At 46.5% G+C, this 13155-nt stretch overlaps 1 protein-coding gene across 1 annotated transcript; it reads right to left on the bottom strand.

The window, feature by feature from the left end:
• Positions 1-64: 64 nt before the first annotated feature.
• On the bottom strand, positions 65-9275 carry Rexo4 (REX4 homolog, 3'-5' exonuclease). Its single transcript, XM_034496201.2, is given in 10 exon segments — positions 65-1102; positions 1987-2061; positions 2771-2845; positions 3917-4005; positions 5227-5420; positions 5624-5761; positions 7342-7546; positions 7549-7660; positions 7662-7670; positions 8733-9275. Coding segments are annotated over 10 exon segments (1239 nt in total). The 5' UTR covers positions 8955-9275; the 3' UTR covers positions 65-982.
• Positions 9276-13155: the final 3880 nt, after the last annotated feature.

Below are 13155 nucleotides of genomic sequence, written 5' to 3' on the forward strand. Positions count from 1 at the left end.
CAGTGGTCCTGCCTTGCAGGGCCTCAGAAAATTCTAGATGGGAAAACACTGAACTTCCACACAGTCCATTTTTATCCATCCATTTATTTTTGACAGTGCTGGGAAAAGAACCCAGAGTCTTACACATAGTGAACAAGTGCTCTCGGAGTCACACCTCAGTCCACAGCTGCATTAAAAGCACACATTTGTCATTACATGCATGGATGCACCTGTTCTGAGAGTTGTCGGGTATGTCCATAAAAAGTTCACTGGTCACTCTGTACTTGTTACTAAACAGAAAAGCTGCTGGCAGGACAGTGGGAAGATGGCCTTTCTGCTTACAGTGTTCCAGGTGGAAGGATCTTAGAGGTTTCTGGATGTACCTGTGCCCCAAGGCTCACCACAAGGACTGTTTGGGGAACACCATACTGGACATTGGCATCTAAGATCAACTCTGGGCCAAGCAAAGGACATAGGAATGAGAAAGTACCTCCAGCCCAGTAGCTTTAAGAAAGTTCTCAATGGGCAGTTGCAGTGCTGACCAGATTGGTTTGCGGCAGACTGAACGCCCTTAGTCTAGATCCAGCAGAGCTTATCCCCTTACCTGCAGGAGAAGACGCTTCTTGCTCCTTAAGGGAAGGTGCTGAGTGCCCTGGCTGAAACCAGCTATGCTCATTGTTAAGTGGTAGCACAGGCGGTCAGCAGACATAGACTCTGCAGCACACTCATCCATTCCAATGATGGTCTCCTTCCTCTGACTTCTGCCTTGTATCTGACCAGTCTACCTCAACACACAGGTGTGGGACCAGGCCTTGGTAGTCCAGGTGCAAGTTCCAGCTGCTCACATGCCACAGGCCTGCAGCCAGGGCTCCAAGAAAGCTCACTAGAGACAGAGTCCCTGCTGTGCAGAGACTTGACAGGCCTCATAACCCCATCCCACGGACGGCCACTGGCTTGAGGAGTCACTGAAGGACGAGGTGGTGGCAACGGCAGCAGGATGGAGCTAAGCGTACTCGCTGCAGTGCTGTGGATTGGCGGCTGGGCCTCGTCGGTCTGCAGTAATGCTCTCCCATTCCCGCTTCACCATGATGTAAAGCCTCATCGCTGTCTGTGCATCCTGGACCTGGGTGACAGACAGCAATGTTCCCCACCCAGCTAGCAAGAACACATGACTACAGGCCACAGAAGTAACCCTACAACTATTGAGTCTTCATGACAGCCACAGCGCTGAGGCTGCAAAGCCAAGAGAGACATGCACCTCCCTGGGTGACTATGGTAGGGCACTGAAGGAGAAAACCATACAAAATGTCTGGGGGACCATTTTTAGCAGAATCTGAAAACTAACTCCTGTGCTTTATACTCAGCAGTCTGTTTACAGGGGCAGAAAGGGAGACTCCACCGCAGGAGGAAGCTGGAGCTTCACAGCAGACACAGCTGAGACAGGCACAAGGGCTCAAAGAGTCAGAAGCTACACCACAGGGGAACCTGTTCTGAAGCAGACTGCCTGGCCAGGAGGGCCCATTGGGACCGAGAACCTCAAGTCACCTAGCCCTTTGCTAGGGTTTGGAAAAGTTCTCTCTCTCATGCCGGAGCCTAGGTCATCAGTGTGGCAATGTAGGGTAGTGAGACCTTTGAGAACTGGGGTCTAGTGGGAGGTCAAATGGTACTAGAAACACATAAGGTAATTCTCGGGGCACCAGTCAGTTCTGCCAAGAATGACCTGTTTCTCTTTCCTCCTTGGCCACTCTCCAATCAGCTAAGCATCATTCCCATGAAGTCCCAAACCTCAGGTATTAGTAACAGGAAGTATACAACAGTCTTCAATTAGACTGTTTGTCTACTTGACTGTTTCTTTGTATTGAGTTCAAGTTAAATGTCAATTTAAGTCAGCTTAAGATATAACAACATTCTGTAAGCCTGCTCTGCCTAGGGTCCTTTCCTGTCTCTATGGTCAAGTGAAATATATCTAGGTGTTAAAGTCAGGGGCCATTACCCAGTGATACTTACTGAACAATGCTCTGCCTGCTGGACCCTGATCCCCAGAATTTTCTCAGAAAGTCGTTTCAGAGACGGTCGTCCACTCTGTAGAGAAAAGGATACTATTGAATGTGTTGCTTCCACAGGCTCTGCCCGAGGAGGACAGTGGCTGAAGTTCACCAGGAGGCTTTGTGGCACTTACAGCTACAACCGTCAGCCTGCTATGGCTGATGACACTGGTCATCAGCCAGGAGAGGAGGAGCTGGGGGCTGGTGATATTCCAAGTGGTGGAGTGTTTTTAATTATTTTGTCCTGGTTGTCCTAGGATTCACTCTGTAGTCCAGGCTGGCTTCAAGCTCAGAGATCCACTGGCCTCTGCCTCCATAGTGCTGGGATTAAAGGTGTGAGCCACTACTCCTGGCTTAGTTTTTTTTTTTTAAGTTATTATTAGTTATACCTAATTATGTCTGGCTACATGTTGGCATATGCACATAATTGCAGGGTCTGAGAAGGCTGGAGATGTCAGGGTTCCTGGGACTGGAGTCGCAGGGATGCTGAGTAAGGAACCTGATATGAGTGCTGGGAACTGAATTCACGGCCTCTGCAAGAGTAGCAAGCGCTCTCAACCACTGAGCCATGTCTGAGGACAACCTCTCCTGCCTTCATGGGAGTTCCAGGGATCAAAATCAGGTTGCCAGACTTCTGTGACAAGCACTCTTAAAGGTTAAAATGAGAAACCTAAACAAACGAAATCCTTTCAGCCAGGGGTCAGTGCTAGGGGCTAGTCACGGCCCAAGACTCAGTCATTACGTACCTTTACTCGCCTCCTGAATGGTTTGAATTTTTGGGTATCCCTGATTTTCTTTTTTGGATGGTCAAGAAACAGAACCTAGAAAAAAATGACAGTATCTCCATTTCAGTCTGTAACAATGAACCCCCTGTTCCAAACATCATCTCATAGGGCACTCAGAAAAAAGCAGTTTCTCAAATTAATCGCCCTGACATAAGGTGATATCCAATATTCAGAACCATGTTAATAAAAATAAAATCTTGGCCAGGTGTGGTGCATACTTTTAATCCTAACACTCTGGAGGTGGAGGCAGGTGAATCTCTTGTGAGTTCAAGGCAAGCCAAGACTATATAGTGAGACCCTGTCTCAAAAAAGAAAAATAAAATCTCGACATCAATGATGAGAAAAAGTCAACCTGCAACGGACTCCACTGAGCTGGTTTTTCATGGAGAAGCAAGATATGAAATTTAACAGCTCACCCTGCAATGTAACAGACTTTTAGACTCATACGGTCCAAAAAAGTGACTCGCTAGAGGAGGTAGGTGTGGCCCTGATGGCAGTCCTCTCCAAGGTGACTCATCATATCAGTGAGCAGGTGACTTTGGTTAATTTTTAATTGTCTTGTCTCTGGAGTCTTCAACACCAGATGACAACAGAGGTGTCCCTTCTGCCAAGTCAATTATGCTCCCATTTTCCTGCTACACCAAATGGACCAGGCAGCAGTTTGCTTGTGAACTTAAAGAGATCCATTTAATAACCTGGGCTACATGGTCTTCCAGCATCCCAGCAACGCCCAGATATAAACTGGATACATAACGAGAACCCTAGGGCTTTGACAGTGTATACAGATTTGTTTCTGGTCAAGGAGCACACAGCTAGATATCAGGCCATCTGCCACTTCAGGTAGGTAACACTCAAAGCCTCCCTATTCTGAGCTGTCAGTACTCTGGCACTGAAACCCCAATATAGTCAGGACCCCAAAAACTACCTAATGTGGTCTCTTGAACACAGCCAGACCTCAAGTACCTGACACTATTCCTAGAGAAATCCCAAATAGAGATTAAAAAAAAAAATCAAAATGAAAAAACCCCTAGAGTGGTGCTTTTGGAGACAGAAATGTAAGGCTGTATGTGGCTCACATGGTAGAGCTGGTGGCCCCAAGCCCAGCACCTTTAAATCATTGTGTAGCGCATGCCCCACCAGGATTCTGCCCTTCAACATTTCTGCCACTTCCTTCTTCACAACTTCAAACTCTTCTCCTGAAAGCCAAATGAAGAACTGGTTAACAACACATAACTCACCAAGTTCCTAAAGGAAGTTCCTTCCATCCCTGGCCAGACTGGTAACAACAGGTCAGGCCCTTCAGGATACACAAAGCTGTGGTGGGAGGTAGGTCCCTAGAAGGGAAGTGGAAAGGCTAGGATGGACCCCACTGTGCCCTGTGCTCTGCTCCCACTTCTGGGAACAGTAGAAGAAAAGATAAGAGCTCTACTCAAAGCCAATCACAATCAGTGGACTGGCACCAGATAAATACTGCTGCTAACCTAGAAGTCCAAGAGCATTTAGACTCTCTCAGGGACACTTGACAACATGCTTCCCATTCTTGTACTTATGACTTCTGAAGTGGACTCAGACTGGATCTCCTCCAAACACAGTGCAAGGAAGGTTGCATGGACCCTAGGGTCTGCTCTGCTGCTCTTTCCCAACAGACATGCTTTGGGGACCACCCTGTCCCCACCTCTACTAGAATGGGCTCCAAAAGCACTTCACTGCCCAACTCTACTCAGAGCTAAAGGACAGCCTCTCTTCTGATACATAAAGAAAGAGCTGCTGGCCAGCCTATAGTTTAAGGAACAGCAGAGTCACTTTGTTGGCCATGGGTACCAGGAGAAGCAAACAGGCAATGGGTGGTGAAGAGCAGAGAAAAGACCTCAGGTTGCATCCCTAGTGGTCTCCAGGTCTCTCTAGGAGGTCCAGAGCATCCTAGATGTCCTCGCCCATTACAAACCAGACCCAGTCTCCCTCTGCTTGTTGGTTCACTTCTTCCAGCTACTCCCTATCTAGCCTCTGCCTCAGAAGCAGTCTTCTGACCTCTACGCTGTGCTCAATGTCATGACCACAAGGATCCTGCTTGAGGCCTCTCTGCCAATACTGCACTAGTTTCCCAAAGAGACCCCGTGATCTGTCCTCCCAGCTCCTACATTGTAGCCTGCTCACTCTTCAAGGTTTCTCTCCTGATCCTAACACACTCACTCCACTTTATTCCCCTACTGCCACACAACAGAAAACAACCCAAGAGCACAGCACACAAATGGCACAACAGCCAGGAAAGGCACCTTTTGTATCTGTAGTCTGCTACTCTGGGGGAGAGGTAAGAAGTGTCAGGACCCTTGCCATCCATCCCATGTTCCGGAACACAAAAGGGAAAGTAGAAATGAAATCTCCACTGCTACACTCAAATCTTATGGATTCAGTCATACCCTGCTTCAGGTTCTCAGGCCGGATCCCACTGACAGCCGTCCTGTAGTCAGTCACTGGCTCAGTTGGCTTGATGTACTTGTCATACACACATTTTCCATACTGGTTCACGATGGACACACGGGCTGCGATGCTCTCGTCCCCTTTGGGACCCACTCCCACCATCTCACAATCCAGGGCCAAGGCTTTTGTCAGGCTAGGGGAACCAAAGGTCCCAGTATAAATATATATAAATATCATGGGCTGGGATTTTAGGCCAGTGAGTCAAGCCCATTCAGCACCATTCTGCACCCCTAAGATCCCGCTGGGCAGTCATGGCTCAGTGCTTGCTCCTCCTCCCGAGATCCCAGCCCCAGAAGGAATAACATTCCTAGCAGCTATGGCTCAAGCTCAGCTTACCCGCCAAAGGCCTGTTCCTTCACCAAGGAGATGGTACGCTTGCTCTGCCCCAGCCTCTTCCGCACCAGCATGGCTGCCTCTGGGCCTATGGCAGCCTCAATATCATCTGGATCCACATCATCAAACCAGATGTCATTCCTATGAGACAAAGACGAGAACCCCTGGCTATGAAAAGACCCAGAGCACTGGATGCCTCTTGAAAGGACCTCTGCCCACCAGATAGGGTGTGAGGAGCAGGAGGGTTGGCAGTGAGGGACAGCACCATAAAGGCTGGCAGGATTGTTCTCCATCTACACTCAGTCCAGCCGAACCTGCTGCAGCTCTTTCCTTTCACTGTTGTTATTTCTTTCCTTTATCATTTGTATGCGATTTTTTTTTTTGCCTGCAAGTGTATTTATCATCTGCCTGATGGCCAGAAGAGGGCATGCACCGGATCTCTGGAACTGGAAATTAACTCCAGCCTCTAGGAGAGTAGCCAACACTCTTAACCACCGAGCCATCTTTCCAGCCTTCACCACTATTCTTTTAATTTGCAAATATATCTATTATCCAAGACTCAGGAACTACAGATTAAACACAAAGAATGTGAAACAGAAGCATGTGACTTACTTCAGTACAATGACCAGACATTTTCTAAACAATAGGTTTGTTACTGATCAAGAAACAGGTAGGAGGAATCCTTGGCAGAAAGAGACCTGTGCCTTGCACTGTGTTCACACTTTGGAAGAGTGAGAGAGAATGGATATTGGGTGTTTTCATGGCTATCTGGTGAATTCCAGCTTTCCAGCCTGACTTCAGTTATCTTTACTCAAAAAGGCTCAACTGATGGGCCTCATGCTTCCTGTTCATTTGAATTCTTCCCTAGGATACCCTGACCCCACCCCCACCACACACAAATGCTAAAGTAAATGTCTGTGTGTCTTCCCTGGTTATACCAGCCTTAGGAAGGAGAGGCCTTGTAGTCTCTCCAATCCAGCCTACTTATACAACTCAGAAGAGGCAGTTAAACTCACGTCCCTCTACCCTTCAGTAACTGTATCTTGTAGCCTGTCATGGGCTCACTTAGTTTGACCTGACACAACTCTCAAAAAACATACTTCCCATACTGGTTTTCAAGATGTTCCTCTTCCCCTGGGGCCATGCCCTTCACTGCATAATCCAGGGTCAAAGTCTTCTTTTGGTTCAAGGGAAGTCAGGAAAAGTCTAGACAGCAGGAAGCTAGCCTGCCTTATAAGCATATTCCCTCCAGATGAGGTGTTACCACAGTGTTCCTTAAATAGCCAAAAGACACTAAGCAATACATGGTGTACTTCAGTCCCCTAAATTATACAGATGACCACACTGAGGAAGAAAGGATGGAAGAAACCTACCCAAAGCCATCAACTGGCAAACAAGGCAGGATTAGGTTTCACATGAGTCTTTCTGGCTCCAGCACACATTACAACAAAATTTTTGTTAGCTCTTACCTTGTGCCAAGCTCTACCCTGGGGCCCAAAGACACAGGATTAACTGTATAATAGGGTCTGCCTTCAGCAACCCACACTCTAGAAGAAACAAGTGACAGACAAACAAACAAACATCATAGGGTTGGGTGGAAGACTGTACCAGGGCTGAATGGTGGTGAAGACAGTGGAGACTCCCTGAGCATTCAGGACATCTGTATCAGTGGGCCCAGTCGCCAAGGATGCTCCAGGCACCACAGCAGCATCAATACTCACTCAGTGGGCGTGGGCTGACTCAAGATGACAGCTGCCTCCTTAGCTCCTAACTTATGCTTGGTTTCCCCTTGATGAGAAGGGATGTCACTATGTGTCCTCTTCCTTGCTCCTTTCTCCTGCTCTGTTTCAGAGGTGTAGGTGGGAGGCACTAGTGTCTTCCTGTCCTTCTTAGGTGCAGATGTGACAGAGCCCCCAGTGTCCTGTCTTTTTCTGTCTTCTTGTCTCCCTTTGATTTATCTGAGGTCCTTTTTCTGTTCTGCTGGGTGATTTTGTCATCCATCTGAGAGACAAGAGGTTTTTCTGGGGCCTGTGACTTTTGGTTTCAGCAGCTTAATGGAATCAAAATTAAACATAAGCCACATTTATTATTTTTTTAAAGCCACATTTAAATTTTGAACTGACATACCACAGATTAAGAAACTTCTGTGTACATGTGTACCTGTCATCCACATACTTTCCCACCACCATCACTAATGGTGGTTTTCACTTCTTTACTTGGAGTTGCATTTAGAGCGACTTCCATGGTCAACAATGTGGGACACAATGGTCACTTCCTGTACACTATCTCTGGAGGTTGGCTATAGCCCAGAGCCTGAGGAAGACCTGGAGAAAGGAGTTCAGTGGAAACTGATCCAGGCAGAGGAGGGGTCCAGGAGAACAATTTCTTCCTGTATTCAAATCCCCAGTTAGGCCACAACAAGATGGCAACCAGCTGAGAGATGTTGCAGGGAATTTCTAGTTATTCACTCCCAGTTAAAAAACCTGAAGGATTTAGATTCTTGTAGAAACCGGAGCCAACTCCAAGTTTCCTACAGTAAATATTCACTCCATGCACATTTAATTTTACTTTACTTTCTTGGGAGATAGGAAAATCCATACTAAGGAACAAGGTGGAGAGCTCAAGAATTTCTGATTGTATTTCTTATTATCTGAGGCTCCATGACATACACTCTAGAAGACTACCTAGACGTCAACAGAGTGAGCACATGCGCAGTATCCCACTTATGCTGTTTACAAGTTATGTGACCTTCTTTAACTCGAACCCCTTAAGCTCTGTATCACAATTTCCTCGTCTTAGAAACAAGGGCAGTAAAAGCATCTAACTAGTGTGTAAGAATTTGTGAGTGGGGATGGCTCAGGACTGGGGAGGCCACCTAATGTAGGACAACCACTAGTGTGGGTATACTATGAGCTACATGAGTTCCAGAGCAATCTGGGCCAGAGTTCTGGGACATAGTTGAAGACGTTAGCAGGGTGGCAACCTAGATGTGTGATTTATGATTGAGAAAAATAAATTTGAGTAAAGCAGAGAGCAACATCCCTTCCTCCTTCGGGGTCTGTGGCTACCTGACAGAAAGTTCGAGATGAAGGTGGCCTGTCGTCAGTCTCACCTCTTGCAGCGCCTTCCAATTTTGAGAAAAGTTTTCTGGGGCCTTTGGCGGTCGGCCTGCGACAGCAGCTGGGCCGCTTCCCGGAGTTCCATTTCCTCCCAGCGCTTTGCGCTTTCTGAACTTCTTGGCTTTCTTCTTAGGGGGCTTCTTGATAGGCCCAGGTTGGGGCACTGGCGCGGTGGCCTTAGTCTTCATCTTCTTGCTCTCCGCAGCTCGAGCCATCAGGGAAGAGACCCCGACTCTGGCGATCGCAGAAGCATACCCCAGGATGCAAGCGTGCCTCCACAGCGCAAGAGGTTTTCCGGGTTGTTCCTCTCTTCGCGGCCTACGAGAAACCGAGTCTGCATCTTTGGTTCCGCACGTACGCGGACTCCGCGACCAGCCCGCTAATTAGCACTGGGCGCTGACCACCCTTAGCTAGCAGCGCTGCGGTTGGCTACCTAGAGTTTGACAGAAGGGACCCCAGATCTTCACAAAGATCTGATGTCCCGGGATGACGCGAATGAGGAGACGCTGGGACGCCGGAACAGGCTGGGGAACTGCTCTTGGTGTGGCACTCACGGGAGGACGGAAGAGGCGGAGGCGGAGCTTGTTGTGTAGGTTGCCCTGGGCACAAACACACACTGCAAATACCGAGGCATTCCCCACGCCTGTTAGATTGGTTTTCTGGCTGCAAAGGCACGCCAGCAGTGTCCGATAAAAATGATAAAGCAAAATTTAATTCTTAACCGCAGTGTTAATAAATGACCGGCAATCTATACTTGACACCGATAGTGCAATACTTAACACAGATGTCACAGTCGAATAGTTTACCCTTGTAAACTATTGTTTACAAGAGAAACTATTGTTTCTCTGCCTAGAGATGCGCCGCAAAGCAGATGGATCACTTAGGAAAGTTAGGGAGGCAGAGGCAGGCGGATTTCTGAGTTCGAGGCCAGCCTGGTCTACAGAGTGAGTTCCAGGACAGCCAAGGCTACACAGAGAAGATACCCTGTCTCGAAAAACAAAAAACAAAAAAAAAAAAAAAAAAAAAAAAAAAAAAAAACAAACAACTTTTCATAAGTTTTCTATATCTTTCAGAGTCAACCTTCAGCTCTGACTCTTATCATCTTTCCACCTCCTCTTCCAAACGATCCCGGAGCCTGGAGGAGAGGGTTTTAATGACCCATTTATAAAGGGCTTTGTACTCCAAAGTCTCTCTCTCTCTCTCTACACACTGTCCAGTTGTGGGTCTCTCTGTTAACTCCCATCTACTGCAAGAAGCATCTCTGATGAAGAATGAAGGATGCACTGGTGTACAGGGATATCAATGCCATTAGGACTCATTTTATTGCTATGTCCCTTTAGCAGAATAATAGTAGTCATTTTCCCCCTAGGCCTATGACATACGTAGTCTCAGGTTCTAGCGGCTATAGCTCCCACTCATGGAGTAGGCCTTAAGTCCAATCTGAGGCTTGTTGGTTACTCTCATAACTATGGGTTACAGACCTAGTTTAGTTTATTCCCTCTTTATTTAACTTTGGTAGATCATATATTTTAAGAAATTCATCAATTTCTTTTGTTTTCCAGTTTGGTGGAATATGTTTTTATTATTCTCTGTTTCCTTGGTGTCTGTTGTCTTGTCTGTTTTCATCTCTAATTTTATTGATTTGGATCTTCTCTCTGTATTTTGATTAATTTGGTTGAAAGTCTGTTGATTATCTCAAAGAACCAACTCTTCACTTTATGATTTATTGTTTTTATTTGCTTCTATTTTGTCAATTTCAACCTGAGTTTGATTATTTCCCATCTGTTATTTCTTTTTTCATTCTTTCTTTTTGTGTTTGTTTGTTTGTATGTTTGTTTGTTTGAGACAGGGTTTCTCTGTGTAGCCCTGACTGTTCTGGAACTCACTCTGTAGACCAGGCTGGCCTTGAACTCAGAGATGTGACTGCCCCTGCCTTCCAAGTGCTGGGATTAAAGGTGTGCGCCACTACCCAACAATTATTTCCTTTTGGTTTTATTTTTTTGTTTGTTTGTTTGGTTGGTTGGTTGGCTCTTTTCTTTCCTTTTTTTGTTTGTTTTGTTTTTCTTTTCTTTCTTTCTTTTTACACTTTTCAGATACTTAAACCTGTCATTGAGTTACTAATATGATATATATCCAGTTTTTTTTTAAATTAATGTAGGCACTTAGTGGTATGAACCTACCTATTATGGCTGCTTTCATTATGTCCCAGAGGTTTGAATATGTTGTGTTTTAATTTTCATTCAATCCTAAAAAGTTTTACAATTTCCTTCTTGGTTTCTGTCTTTTCATTCAGTAGCGAGCTGCTCAGCTTCCATGAGGTTGAATACTCTCGGTCATTTCTTTTGTTGTTGATATCTACCCTTAATCTTGTGGTCAGATAGAATGCAAGGTGTTATTTAAGGTCTTTTATGCATACTTTATCATAACCAGTAAATTTTACACACACACACACACACACACACACACACACACACACCAACTAATTTTGATATGCCAGGATTAGCTCAGTGGCTGGGCATTTCTTTCTTTCTTTCTTTCTTTTCTTTTCTTTTTCTTTTTTTTTTTTTTTTGGTTTTTCAAGACAGGGTTTCTCTGTGTAGCCCTGGCTGTCCTGGAACTTACTCTCTAGATCAGGCTGGCCTCGAACTCAGAAATTCACCTGCCTCTGCCTTCCAAGTGCTGGGATTAAAGGCATGTGCCACCAGTGCCGGGCCTGGCTGGGCATTTCTAATCCTCCCTGCGGCTAGCATACATTCTCCCCTCCAACTTTCCTGAGTCAACTTGCTAAATCAACATTTCATCTCTGCTACCTTAGCAGAGATCAGGGGAGTGGCCTCTAGGGCCACTTTCCTGAATTCTTACATGGCTGGTTGCTTTCTTTCCTGCAGCTTTTATGGCTAATCCCTCTGCTTCCCCATCAGGGAGATTCTCCTCCTCTCCTCCCTCCATCCTTGTTCAAGAAATCTAAAAGTGCCATCTCTTTCATCTTCCCCACATTGGCCGTTGGCAACCTTATTTCCCAATCAGAGCCAACTGGGGACAGGCTTCCTTTAGTGTCTGAACGTAGACTCCTGTGTGATTCTGGGAGCCAAATTAAGACAAAGCCTTATAACCAATCCCTAACACTGTCTATTTTGTTAGTTTGCTGTTGATTCTCTGCCCAGAGCAGCTATAGTGGTTCTCTGATTGGCTCGTAGCTGCTTCCTTAAGGGCCCAGTACGATGTCTTCTTATCTTTCTTATTGCAGGAGCTCAAATAAATGCATGTCATATGTGAATGAATCGCGTGGGGCGGGGGAGGGGAGGCAGAGGCAAAATGTAAGAGAAAAAGAAGAGTGCTGAGGAGCACCACACCAGAGAGATGGGCTGCAAACGTGAGCAAGCTGCACACAGCATGCCCTGCACTGTGCTCTCACGCACACCCCCCATAGTGATAACACATATACATGTGGGGAAGAAATTTCGCGGGGAAAGAGGGAGTCCGGCGGCCAGGTCCCAGGGTGGTCTGGTATCAGGGTCCCGGGCAGGCTTCCCACGTTGCCTGCGGAGGGTCCCACATTGGTACAGCCGCCTCGGGCTGGCAGGGGGTGGCTCAAGTTTCCAAAGGCTGGGAACCTGGCGGTGGCAGATCAGGCAGATCAGGCAGATCAGGCTACACGTGGAGTCCGGTTTTCCAAAGATTTTATTGTTCATGGCATGGTAAATGGATGTAGGCGGTAAGCGCTTCCCCCCCCCCCAAAAGCCAGGGGAGACTAATTTTATAGGGAGGGGGAAAAAGGGGAGGGAATAACTAATTAGCTACGCCCCCAGCCTTTTGATAATTCATTAATATTTAAAATCTCTGGAGGTGGAGACTTGTTAATCATGCCCTCTACCTGTGTCCCTACGTGACTGAAGTGGCAGGTTAAGTGGAGTTACCTAGTCCAAGGCCCAACATATACATATAACTCAAAACTAAAAATTTAAAACCTAGTAGTTGAGGAGTCATTTCGTTGTCAAGAGTTCTGTCTGCACAGGGCTGGTATTTGGTTCCCAGCACCCTCAGTGGGGTTTCAGTGTCCATTTCTGGTCTCTGAGGATGCCTGTACTCACATAGTGGTGCACATTCAGACAAGCAGGCACACATACACGCACAAATAAAAAAGAAAATTTCTTCACAGAAATGCATCTCAAGGAAGCAAGTGGGTAGGAGGGTCCCAGAGCCAGTCTGGCCCAGCACAGATGGGTGCGCATTCTCCCTGTGCAGGGGGTAAAAGATGCTGCAGGTTTATCTGGGAAGACAACAATAGTCATCACTAAGGGGTGCTAGTCAGTTCCTATCACTGTGATAAAATATCTGAGGTAATCAACTTTATAAGGAGGAAAGGTTAATTTTAGTGTGTGGGTTTCAGTTATGGTTGCTTAAGACTTGGAATGA

The sequence above is a fragment of the Arvicanthis niloticus genome, chromosome 2 (genome assembly GCF_011762505.2).
Source record: "Arvicanthis niloticus isolate mArvNil1 chromosome 2, mArvNil1.pat.X, whole genome shotgun sequence".
Lineage (NCBI taxonomy): Eukaryota > Metazoa > Chordata > Mammalia > Rodentia > Muridae > Arvicanthis > Arvicanthis niloticus.